Here is a 13,236-nt window from a genome sequence, read left to right as displayed (position 1 = left end):
TTATTAAAAATAGCAAATAACAAACATCTTCAACGAGGATGCAGCACAGAAACAACATGTATTAAAGTAAAAAATAGGAGATAACGTCTACATTATTAAAATGTTTAGCCGTATTAGTTTTGCTTGTTATTAAATGTTAATCATATGCAGGGCCGGAGCAAGTTTAACTGCCGCTCTAGGCAGAGGACCATCATGCCAACCAATGTGAAAATGAAAGTGACCGGTTATTAATATGAAGTGAGGTGTCGTGGACCTCTATTCTGCCGCCCTATGCGCGGATATAACTGAGGACGCGTGGGTGCTGAGGTAGGGAGGGAGATGTCGCAGATGCTGCCCTCTCTATTCTGCCTTCCTATGCGTGGATATTACTAAGGACGCGCGGGTGTCACGGACCTCTGCCGCCCTATGCGCGGATATAACTGAGGACACGCAGGTGCTGATGGAGGTGTCGCTGACGTCGCCCTCTCTATTCTGTCACCTATGTGCGAATATATCTGAGGGCGTGGGTGGTGAAGGAGGTGTCGCGGACATAACTGAGGATGCGGGTGGTGAGGGAGGTGTCGCGGACATAACTGAGGACGCGGGTGGTAAGGGAGGTGTCGCGGATGCCGCCCTCTCTATACTGCCGCCCTAGGTTGTCTCTATGGATGCGCCGGCCCTGATCATATGCGCTGACTGACGATTGAGGTCACTTTCCAGAGATATTATTTGCCATAGTGATCTTATAGATTGCATTGCAAACAAATCCAAATTCTCGCAAACAGTTTTTCATCATTAATTGTGCCTGTGAAACTCTTAATGTACAGTTTTTCCAACTTTAGATTATACTTAACTGTTAATGGGGTTTAAGCAACATTTTTAAGGGATCACTTAAGGCAGGGGTGTCCAAACTCGGTTCTGGAGGGCCGGTGTCCTGCAGATTTTAGCTCCAACTTGCCTCTACACACCTGCAAGGATGTTTCTAGAAAGCCTAGTAAGAGGTTGATTAGCTAGCCCAGGTGTGCCTGATTGGGGTTGGAACTAAACTGCAGGACACCAGCCCTCCAGGGCCGAGTTTGGACATGCCTGACTTAAGGGAAAAAGGGACATTTACAGCACTTATAAAACTTTTACTTATAAAACACGTAAGTAGCATTGAAGGGTTATTTTATGCAACTCACTTAAGTTTAAGGGAAACATAAGGGCGATCTTAAGGGAAAATTACCTTTTAAGGTGTTTTATGGAACTGTTCACAGGACTTTTGAAAGCAACAGAAATCTTGAAACCCTTGCTAAACAAGATAAATTAATTAAGTGTCATATCAAACATGTCGCCATCTTGATCTTCTTTTGTACATGTTTGTGATGACTGTGCATTGCATCTCCTTAGTGTTCCTTTCATGTTTTCAGCTTCCTCATTTGCAGCAGTTGTGTTCTTTAAGGCCATGGGTATTTATATCTCATAGAGTTCCCTATGAAGGTTCAGCTGTGGGTCAGTAGTCCTGTTTCATTTTTTTTCCCTCCACCCCTTGGTTGCTACTAAAGGATGCTTTATCTTGTCTTTCATCCAATGACACGTTCAAACTAGTTGAATCTTCCAAAAGTGAAATACCATCTTCCAATTAGTGACCTTATTTTGGCACGATATGTGTATATGAAGTGCTAATACATTCATACAGATTTCATTTTTTAGGCATTGAATGGGTAATGTTAAGCAGCACTCCTGAGGGTCGATGGTCCCTTTGCAGAATTACTTATTAAGACTTTCTCTTTGATGGTCTTGAACCCTGGAGGTTTGACTACCTCTTTTGAACAGATCAGAAGTGTTAAACAGCTTTTTCCTCAACTTAGCTTACACTGTAAAAAATGGCCATGATTTCAACCATAAAATAATTGTAGAAATGCTACAGTAAAAACCTGTTACATGGTTAACGGTAGGTTTCCTTACTATATAAAGTAAATAACTGTAAATTGACTTTGCCAGAACTCCATCTGACTCTTTCTTTCAACTCAGTTCAACTCAACTTAACTCAACTCAATTCAAGTTTATTTGTATAGCGCTTTTTACAATAATTTTTGTTTCAAAGCAGCTTTACAAAAGGTGCACATTATTGCATTACAATCAGATTTAATTGTATTGCGTATGTGTAGGGCCAGACAGAATCTGTGCATGTTTTTTTTGTGCTATTTCTGCTGAGAATTTTTTAAAAGGTCTGTGGATTTATGTGGAATGATATTGGGAGTATTATAACTAAAAACTTAATATATGACATAAAAATAATAAGTTTTTTTCTTTTATTAGGTGTTTACAATGCAAATCCAATTAGATCCACTTTTTTGGTAAACAATCAAGTCTCTCATATAATATATCTACTGAAAATATTGCTTTACAAACTGTATTGTAAACAAATCAAATGAACAATAGTCAATAATATTACTGGAATGTATATACAAACTGAATAAATATAAATATACACAAGTAAATAAATAGATTCCGTGTGGGCCAACATAAACTGTAAGTGATGTGTGTACATGTTTAATAAAAAAAAATCTCAAATTTACAGCAAACAACATTTGCAGCTTTGGTTGCCTGAATATTACTGGCAAAATATGATAAGTGGCTGATCACTGATTTCACGTTCCAAAACACACCAAACTGCCTTTTTTGTTGACAAGAAATAAAGAATCACAGTGCGCTTTTTTATATTTTGCTAGGCAGCGACTGAATCAGCTGGGTATTGTGCGCAAGTGTTGGTGTTAATATTAATATAATTTTAAAATGAAATAATATTGTGATATTCCAGATTTGTGATGTATCCAGCACCCACTAAAATTAAAACAGCAACCACTAGTTTCTCCTCTATTTTCAAAAGTCTCTGTAGTTGTCTTGACAGAAATCTCAACGGAAACCCCGCCTCTGCTTTTATTTGATTGGACGATGAAAAAGATGAGACTGACACAACCTTTTCTGCTCAAAGTTTGCTTTTTTTTTTAACTGCGAGCGCACATCGCGCAATGGCAAAAACGCAAGACACAGCACGTGGTTAAAACACAAAACTCTCACCACCGTTAGTAAATCATTCGAAAAAGGCTCCTCTCAACGCAAAAATCGTGTTCAGTATGATTTTCCCCTAAATATGCATTTCATTCATTGAATTCAACGTTTTAAAGCATTAACATCTACATTGTACCTTTGACACACACACAAAAACAGCACCAAAAGCAGACGGTGATTAGAAAGTCATAAAATGAACCAAAGCTCTTAACTAAAAGCATTAGTGCATTTGTGTATTAAGTGTGTGTGTGTTGTCCTGGAAGTCCTTGATGTTGGGATCGTCTCTTCATCTCTTTGTATGTGTTTCTTTGTATTGATATTACTATTGTTCTTCACTCCAAAAATATGTGTTGCCTGATTAAGCTACTTGGCTACTAAAATGAGCTCAAACAACACAACTCTTCAGATTTTTTGGACAGGCAACATAATAGTTTTATGTTGAATCCACTTAAATTTGTGAGAACTATCAAGTTAACTTAATTGATTTGTTGGGACAACTTGAAGGAATCGTGTGGAACTCAGAGTTTTGTGGTTTTTGTTATCATCAGTTTAGTGCACTAGAGATCTAATGTTGATACTGTATAGAATCTCTATTGCTTCACTTTAGAGTCAGCTCATAGTGCTTTACCTTGTGTATGTTTAGTGCTGTAGTTGTGTGAAGGACATTGAGCACATTTTACATATTAATACTGTATGTATGGTCATGGGAGATACGTTCTGAAAATAACACCGCAATATGTAAAATCCGCCAAGTAGTCCACTTTATGTATTTACAATTATTATAGATGTTTTAAAAGGGGATGTTTTAGGCCGGGGCTGTAAAACCCCACATTTTACACATCTCACTCCACACTTTATACACTTTTCTCAGACAGGCATTAACATTTTCACATCTATCTCTCTTGTTTAACACTCTCAAAGTTCAAAACTTCGTAGAAAAAAAAGTCAGTATTAGATTAGATTCAACTTTATTGTCATTACACATGTGCAAGTACAGGATACAGGTAAGTTATAAAGTGCAGTTATTGAAAAACTATGGTGAAATTTACAGATGGATGTACTATCAACATTATATACAGGTTGTATTAGCTATGAACAGAGATTTACAACAAATGTATATATGTACAGGTTGCTATTAATAATCAGAAGTGTGCAGATAGATAAACATAATTACAAATGTATATGTACAGTGGGTGTGTACATAATTACAAATGTCCATGTGCAGTGGGTACGTACAGTTCAAATAAATGAATCAGTGCAAATTTTTAATGTGCAAATATTAAATAGTGCAGTGATTGTGAGGAGGATAAGTTAGAGGAGAGTGGGGATTTATTGGGGAGCAAAAAAGTCAGTGAGGGGCAGAGTTCAGAAGAGAGACAGGTCTGGGGAAAAATTGTTCCTCAATCTGCAGGTTTTTGTCCGGGGGAGCCTGAAGCGCCTGCCGGAAAGCAGGAGAGAAAACAGTTTGTGAGCAGCGTGAGAGGTGTCCTTAATAATACTGCGTGCTCAGCGCAGACAGTGTTTCTTCTGGATGTCCTCTATGGCTGGCAGTGTGGTCCCTGTGATGCGTTGGGCAGTTTTCACCACCCACTACAGTGCCTTACGCTCAGCAACAGAGCAGCTTCCATACCAGACTGTGAAGCTGTTGGTCAGGATGCTTTCTATATTTTAGAATGAAACCAAAAATCAAAACCATTTGATCTTCATTCATTTATTACATAATAAATTCTACATTCCTTTAACATGTTCAACTTTTTGTGTAATGCTTCGCCTGCTCCTTCGCATTTTTGGTGCTACCGCAGGTGCCTTTGGCGGTGCAGAATGTTTCTTCGACATTGTAGGGAGAAAACTTGCAAACATACAGTACAGCACTGCTAGCGATTGAAGATTTATGTAAATTTGGCAAGCTGAACGCATTCTGTACTGTACAGGAGACACAACATGGAGGAGATTGACTATGGCCTACAGTCAATCAGGATGCAGAATTCGCTAATCAGGACGCAGAACACTGCGAAATCTGAGAAACTTTGAGTCTACAAAAAGTGAACCGCAATATAGCGAGGGGTCACTGTATATCAAAGATACAATGTAGATGTCAAGACTTCACAACGTTCAATCAATCGAATGAAATATATATATATATATATACCATATCTTTGGCAGTAAAATTCAGGCAATCAAAGCCGCAAATGTGGTTTACTGTAAATTTCATATTTTTTCACAGTGCGGAGAGAAAGATAGAGAAGGGCCCAGGCATATGATTCATAATACAGTCAACATTTGTGAAAGGATTTCTCAGTGAACTGAATTTAGCCACAACAGAGGGTGAAATTCAATACCACACACAGTTGTCACCCAGGACTATAATGGCCGTGAGCAGTCAGAACAACAGGAGAGTTAGTCTAGACCCAAGAGCATAGAGTCTGTAATGCCAGCAGAATCAGAGCAAGTGTGTGCTTCGCTTAAGCTCCCAAGATGCTGAATTACAGGCTCTTCCTTCATCCCGTGAAGATGTGGCTTTTTGTTTATGCCTCCCCTGTAAGTATTGATGTTAGCCCTCTATCTGCTCTCGGGCATTTTATAGAGAGGCGAATTGAAGGAGAGATTGAATGCAGAAGGAATTCTTGTTTAGGTTTTGCTTCAATAAACCAGAGTCAGATGGGTTTGCAGGTTGCAATGGATGCTTACAAGCGGTGCGGGCAGACATGCTATCAGTTAAAGCTCCGTTGCCGCTGTAGGGTAGCATGAGGGGAGCAGATTGCCTGTTCGCTCTGATGCTTTCAGGGATCCAACAAGCGCAAACAAATGCTTTATGCTTTCTTTTGACATATGAATGCAGCATGCACACACAGATGTTCAGCTTCTCTTAATCTACCTGTGCTCAGGCCTTTGTAATAAATCAGTAATCTCTTTTCACTGATTAAGTGAGCAAAGAAGGGATGTTGAGAAATTTCAGAAAATAAATCGTGATATATAATATATTTCTGCATTTCTTTTGGGAAGATAGACTGGAACTGAATGTAACTAGTAAATTTGTTCAAATTGTTTGCTATTCTGTTAGTTAACAGTTTCTGTATTTAGTAATTCACAAGTGTTTCCGTTTATTTATAGTTGTGAGTTACATTGTGGGATGTTAATCTCTGCTTTGTCGACTTTTGATGCTAAAAATTTATTTGTACAGTTGAACAAAAAGACTTTTATTGACATTTTAGTAGTTTGAAATCAAATAATTTATAAGATGTTTCTGTAAAATGACAGAAACTGTACTGGTAGTTGACTACAATACAGTTGTACCATAATACAGTGGTTCCCAAAGTGGGGGTTGCGAGACAATGACAGGGGGTCGCTTGGTGATTTTCAAAAGTCAAACAAATTTGACTTTTTTTTTCAAGACTTTAGTTTCAAAGCAAAATGAAAATATTAGAAATACTATATTTTATTAACAACACAGCAATAGTGTCAGATGTCAGTGTGAGGTTATAAAATAAATAAATGGTCACACTTTACAATAAGGTTCATTAGTTAATGTTAATTAATGCATTTACTAACATGAACAAACAATGAACAATGCATTTACTACTGTATTTGTTCATCTTAGTTAACGTTAGTTAACGAAAATACAGTAGTTCATTGTTAGTTCATGTTAACTCACGGAGCATTAACTATTGTTAACAAGCATGGACTTGGATGTTAAGAATGCATTAGTAAATGTTCAATTATGATTAATAAATGCTGTACAAATGTTGTTCATGATTAGGTCATGTTAGTAAATGCATTAACTAATGAACCTTATTGTAAAGTGTTACCAAAATAATAATAAATGACTATAAAAATTATATGGTTGTTAGACTGTTGCATATTTTTGTGTTGTCAATATGCTGAAAAGTTTGAGAACCCCTGCAATAATATACTACATGAACGTAGATGATATATTGCTTTAAATTATTGAAAATGTTAATAAAAGTCACTTTTTAAAACTTGTCAAGGTTAAAAGTAGTTGGAAAAAAGATCAGCATCCGATGATGCAATTCATAAGCTTAAATAAATTGGTAAAAAATAAAAATAAAAACATAAATCCCAAAATGTGGACAACAGCTAATTTACGGATAGATTTTTGCAGTGTAGTAGTCAGTGGCAGTTCTAGTTTAAACGACACCCTGGGTGAAACCACCCCAAACAAGAATTTTAAATATTAAAATATATATATTTAAAAAAATAATTGTAATAATAATTATTAATAAAAATAATAATTTTAAATAATATATTCTAATAAATTCATTTAAAAATATTTGTTTTCAATTATTTTTTTACATTATTATTATTATTATACAATTATTAGTCTAAATAAATAACATAAATCAATCCTAAATGTAACTGAAAAACAATGTAAAGACACAACTGGACTTTTGCATTAATATTAATTATGACAGTTCTATAGAATACAAAAAAATATATATATATGTTTTACATAATTATTTGTTGCCTTAGACCCGACTCATGGCTGAAAATGAATGTTATGAAGTGTTAGTTACCTAACGGGAATGGCTTTCTGTGCACATGCATCAATTTGTTTTCACCAACGTTGTTTTGATTGCACATAAAGAATAACAAACTTGCGTGTGCAAACTCACCAAATCTGAACGTCTTGATTCTGGGATAACCACTCTAAATGAATACACTTGCATAAAGTAAATGTTATGTCAAAGCTTTTACTAGGGCACTTTTTTTTTTTTTGCACCGTCTACCCATGCCACCCCCAGCTAGATGCCGCCCTGGCCGATCACCAATATTGCCCATGCCTAAATTCGCCACTGGTAGTAGTAGTAAATTATTAAGGGTTATAGAGGATATTTATGGTTTATTCTCATCTGCAAAGTCAGTTATTTCACTTACTTATTCTATCCACCTATTTATATGCGCATTTTAGAAAAATGCATAAAAATGCTTAGTGGAAATGCCAAGATGTGCATCCATTTCGATAATTATGTGCACAACTGAGTAGGATAAACTTTTTATCTGATATATATATATATGCACCGTGGCATGGTATTAATGGACAAACCAGCAGACCCACTACATTTTAAAAATTTCTGAAATGTTGTGTTGGTCATTCCAAAATCTCTTAGCCAAAGTGCATCACTGAAGTGGTTCAGTCTTACCTCCTAGAACAGTCTTTAGCGACTGGGTTCTCAAAGAGTGGTCTCATGCCTCCAAAATTCACTGCACGTTCACTGCATTTCAGCTTCGTCTTCTGAGGTGCAAATGTCTTATTATATAAGCAAAATGCCTACAGTGGCTTCTTTTATCACAGCAATTTCCATTTCTGTTTGCACCAGTTTATCAGGAACTTTACATGATGGCGAGTTGCATTCCACCCTGTTCTATGACATGGTCAGGAGATCATATGTAAAATAATGCAAATAACCATAGAAATATTGACAGTTTATTTATACTTTTTTTTAAAAAACATCTTCCAAATACTTAAAATAAAATGGACTAATGTGTAAATATATTTATTAAAAATATTATTTTTGTGTCTGAGAAGCTGAAAATATGAATTCCACAATATTCAGTCTCCAGCATTAAAGTGGGTCTGGAGAAGCTGAGCATGGACACAGAGGGATCGGATCAAATAAATGAGCAAACATATCCATGAGTGACAGGGTATTAATGACCTGCCGCAAGAAAACCTTTCCTTTTTTAAAGATTTTCTATGAACACTATTTCACCAGATGACTTAAATAGCTTTATTTAGAAAGAACTGATCATTTTAGATTGATTGGGCTGATTCTGTAGGGAAGTGCATCTGCAAATAATCTAATAAACATATTAAAAATGTATATTAATATAATAAAGAAAAGTTACAACTAAAATAAACAGTGTTTAATCATTTTTGAGTCTATGGGCCCTATCATACACCCGGCGCAGTGTGATGCAAGGCGTGGCGCAGTAGTCTTTTGGTAGTTTCAGCTTGGCGCAAGAGTCGTTTTGAGGCGTTGCGCTACGCTGTTTAAATAGCAAATGCATTAGCGCTCATATGTGCGCCCATAGGTGTTCTGGTCTAAAAAGGAAGGCGTTCTGAGGCGGACCGCTGGCGCGTTGCTATTTTGAGAAACTATAATAGATTTTTCATTAGACCAAAACTAATCCGGTCTAAAATCTGGCGCAGAGTTGCGCCTCACTTACGCACTGCTTAATACGCACAAGAGAGAAATAGGCAAATATCTTTACATATGAAAAAATGTAAATATTAAGGATATATATAGGATATAATAAGAATAGATATAGGACATAAATATAAAGGATTAAAATGTTACAAAGCATATTATTTTCTAGCCTACATAAATATTAAAAATAAATGCTTTTATGTCTTCTTCGTCTCGGGAGGCTTTTTCAGTTCATTCATAACAATTTGCTTTTGTATAATGTTATTATTATTAGCAGTATTATTTATTATATCCATATTTATATTTGTTTTATTAAAAACAAGCTTAGATTTATATAAGGAGATTTAGATAAGGAGCACATCATGTGTTTTAGGATATAACTCAGGTTTTTGAACACACTTTGTTAATGTTGTTCATTTATTTGTTTGCTGGAAATTAGAACTGAATTTAGAAATAGTTTGGAAATGAATATTTGCGCTTAACAAACAAAAGTATTTATTTATAGACTAATTGATGTCTGTGCGTAAAGGTTTCCCTATCCAAGAGCGAAAGTGAAAGTAGTTCCATTATCTCTCATTCTCACGCAGTAGATGCTCTGTTTAACAGTTTTCTGTTTAAAAACTGTTTACTGTTTGCTTGTGAAATGCTCATTTTTTTCCACTTAGACTTACTTTACGTCCTGTAAATAGCGAATGCGCTTATGGCGTGACGCAGCTGGCTCTTAAAGAGAATGGGAGATGAGACTCTAATTAGTTTATTCTCAAAACACACCTATAACTCATTAAGAAAATAAACTCAACCCTTTTAGACTATGCGCCACGACACAAGGCAGATTTCCCGTTCTTAAATTAGCAAAAATGCGTCCTGACACGCCCTGAAAGCATTTGCGCCCTGCGTTTTGTGCTCTGCGCATGGACCGTCAAAATAGAGCCCTATCACAGTAAAATTAAAAATAATTAGATACAATTAATTGTTATTAAAGTTACTAACAGTGCAATTATTTATGTCTGAATGCTTTAAAAATCATCATATAATCACAGGCCTCAAAAACGCATGCGATTGATAAATTATAATACTGGATCAACATTTGCAAACTGTAATGTGAGTAGGACACTGACAAGGAAAGTGCAGATCCAAATGCAGGTTTATTTCTCAGGCAAGCAAGGGTCAACACTCAGACAGACAGATGTATACAAGAAATCCAGAGTCATAGTCATAAAACAGACAGATGGTCAAAAGGCAGGAAGCAGACAGGAATAAACAAACAAAACAAAGCGTGGATCAAACACGGCAAGGCAAAGAAAACATGTCAGAATGTTCACATTGCAGCTAAACAAGACTCAGCAATGAGAGTCTCAAAGTGAGCTATATATATATATATATATATATATATATATATATATATATATATATATATATATATATATATATATATATATATATATACAGTTGAAGTCAGAATTATTAGCCCCCTTTGATTTTTTTTCTTTTCTTTTTACAATATTTTCCAAACGATGTTGAACAGAGCAAGGAAATTTTAATAGTATGTCTGAAAATACTTTTTTCTTCTGGAAAAGGTGTTATTTATTTTATTTCGGCTAGAATAAAAGTCGTTTTTATTTTTTAAACACTATTTTAGTGACAAAATTATTAGCCCTTTTAAGCTTAATTTTCTTTTGATAGTCAACAGAACAAACCATCATTATACAATAACTTGACTAATTACCGTAACCCGCCTAGTTAACCTAATTAACCTAGTTAAACCTTTAAATATCACTTTAAACTGTATAGAAGTATCTTTAAAAAATATTTAATAAAATATTATCCACTGTCATCATGGCAAAGATAAAAAAATCCAATATTAGAAAATGAGTTTTCAAAACTATTATGTTCAGAAATGTGTCAAAAGTATTCTCTCCGTTAAACAGAAATTGGGGAAAAAATAAACAAGGGGTCTAATAATTCAGGGCGGCTAATAATTCTGACCTCAACTGTAAGTGTAGTGTGATCAGTCCATGAGCAGCATCAACTGTGTGAATCTAATCAATAGAGACTTGGAGCAGGTGTGTGTGTGTGTTGCATGACAGGACTTGTAGTTCATATGAGACAGGATTGTAGTCCAAGTAAATGTTCTCCAGCGATCCATGGTTAGATCGCTGGTGATCGTGACACAAATCATATGATGTGACTATTGTGAATTTTCACATTGCGATATCCATGCTGAAACAATACAAATAAGTGTATATATGATACAATAAACCCATGGGGTTCAATGAAATGCAGGCTCCTGTGGCTCAAATTTCCAGAACACACTTCCATTCTCTATTCACAACTGACCCAAAAGATCCACACCAAAGGGGAAAAGGAACTTGAGTTCAATCAAATCTAACTAGACTAGAATACACCCTTAGTTATAAATTGCAATTATTGATCAACACTCTCCTGTCAAAACAATTGAGACCTTCTGAAGCACTAAAACAATATGCTTGAATTTAGTTTCAGCTAGTGTTGTGGTGTTGTGATTGCTGTGCTGTAAATCATGTCAAAATCATCCGCTACTGAAATTTGATATCCAAATGATCCCCTTTTCTCTCTTGTTTCTTCTATCTGCAGGTAACATCAATGAGTGCAGGCTGAATTATTACTTCTTCCTCCTGGCCGCCATCCAGGGAATCACACTCCTCATCTTCCTCATCGTGTCTGTGAAGTACGACAAACAGAAGCCAAAACCAGCGAGCCATAGAGCGTCTATGAGTAACTCATGACCTCCTTAACTCATCGCCAGCCTTAAACAGTCATACTCTCACCTTCACTCATTCCTCAACCCACAAATCACGTGCCAAACATTTTGTTAATTATGAGGTATGATTTTAAAATATTTGACTCGAAAACTTGAAGTCCCATGCGTTTGCTGGACCTGGCCTTACTATTGATTTTTTTTTTTTTTTGCAAGAAAATCTGTCTGAAAACAAGATACAAAATATTTCGTACTGTATGAAATGGCTGGAAATGAGGTTTATTGACTCCATTAATGGACTTGATAGGTACATTTATTCTCAATTTAGATTTTTTTGACTTCCTTTGTCCACTATACCACAGAATATAGTGGATAATTATATTACACAGTCCACAAATGACACTCTCAAATCGAAAGTGTTTTAGATTTGTTTACTATGGGTTATACCACATCACCAATTTAAATTGAATATTTATTCAGACTTTTTAAGTGATTAATGCTCAGCAAGGTTAGACCACTCCTCTTCAAATGTATTTAAAATTGTATTTTTGAGCATGTCTTGTTTTTGTGCTATTTTTCATTTTACTTCTAAGGTAATTTTGGCACTATTGCACTGTATGGTGCGTTCTTTTGTTACTTCATCAATTCTAATTTATTAATAGATACTAATTGGCTTGTTTTTAAATATTGTTGATGTCTAAAAAGAGACAACTCTTTTGATTGGCTACTCTTTTTCAGATGCACACAAGTAGCCCATACAGAATCATAAGTGAAGCAATTGAGAAACATGCAGTGCAACAGACTTGATATATTTTTAAATAGTCAGATCTATAATAATTGTGTCCTTAACAGTTTGATTACATTTGTATTTTCGGTACTAAACCTGTGGCATTACAAGCTTTTCTCACTTTTTAGATGATGTTTTTATCAGGCATTAGATTCCTACTAGCTTGTTTTTAAAGATTTTGATCATAAGTTGTAAGGCCAAGCATGGCATCACTCTTTATAATGCTTACCCTAAAAAAAAAAGAAAAAGAAAAAAAAGAATAAAATAAAAGATTTTTGCTGCTTGTTCTTAACTACTTATTTAAAATGAACTGAAACAACACAATTCTAGAGGTTTTCATGGAAAACTGAATTGTTTTATGTCGTTAAATCTGCTTAAATTTGTATAAACAATTAAGTTAACTTAATCGATTTGTGTTGGGACAACATTTAGCATTTTTATAGTGTCTGATGAGCAGTGTTGGGGGTAACATATTACATAATAGTATAACTTTTTAAGTAACTAATGAAGTA

General features: G+C 35.2%; 1 protein-coding gene across 1 annotated transcript in view; it reads left to right on the top strand.

Annotated features, from left to right (window-relative positions):
* slc15a4 (solute carrier family 15 member 4) overlaps positions 1–13,000 on the top strand; it is a 163,327-nt gene extending 150,327 nt beyond the window's left edge. The window contains 1 exon segment of the mRNA NM_001320529.1: positions 11,814–13,000. Within this exon segment, the coding sequence (NP_001307458.1) occupies positions 11,814–11,965 (152 nt within the window). The 3' untranslated portion in view covers positions 11,966–13,000.
* The last annotated feature ends 236 nt before the right edge of the window (positions 13,001–13,236 follow it).

The sequence above is a fragment of the Danio rerio genome, chromosome 8 (assembly GCF_049306965.1).
Source record: "Danio rerio strain Tuebingen ecotype United States chromosome 8, GRCz12tu, whole genome shotgun sequence".
Taxonomy (NCBI): Eukaryota; Metazoa; Chordata; class Actinopteri; order Cypriniformes; family Danionidae; genus Danio; species Danio rerio.
The sequence above is the reverse complement of the archived record's forward strand: the minus strand, read 5'-3'. Positions and strand labels throughout refer to the sequence as shown.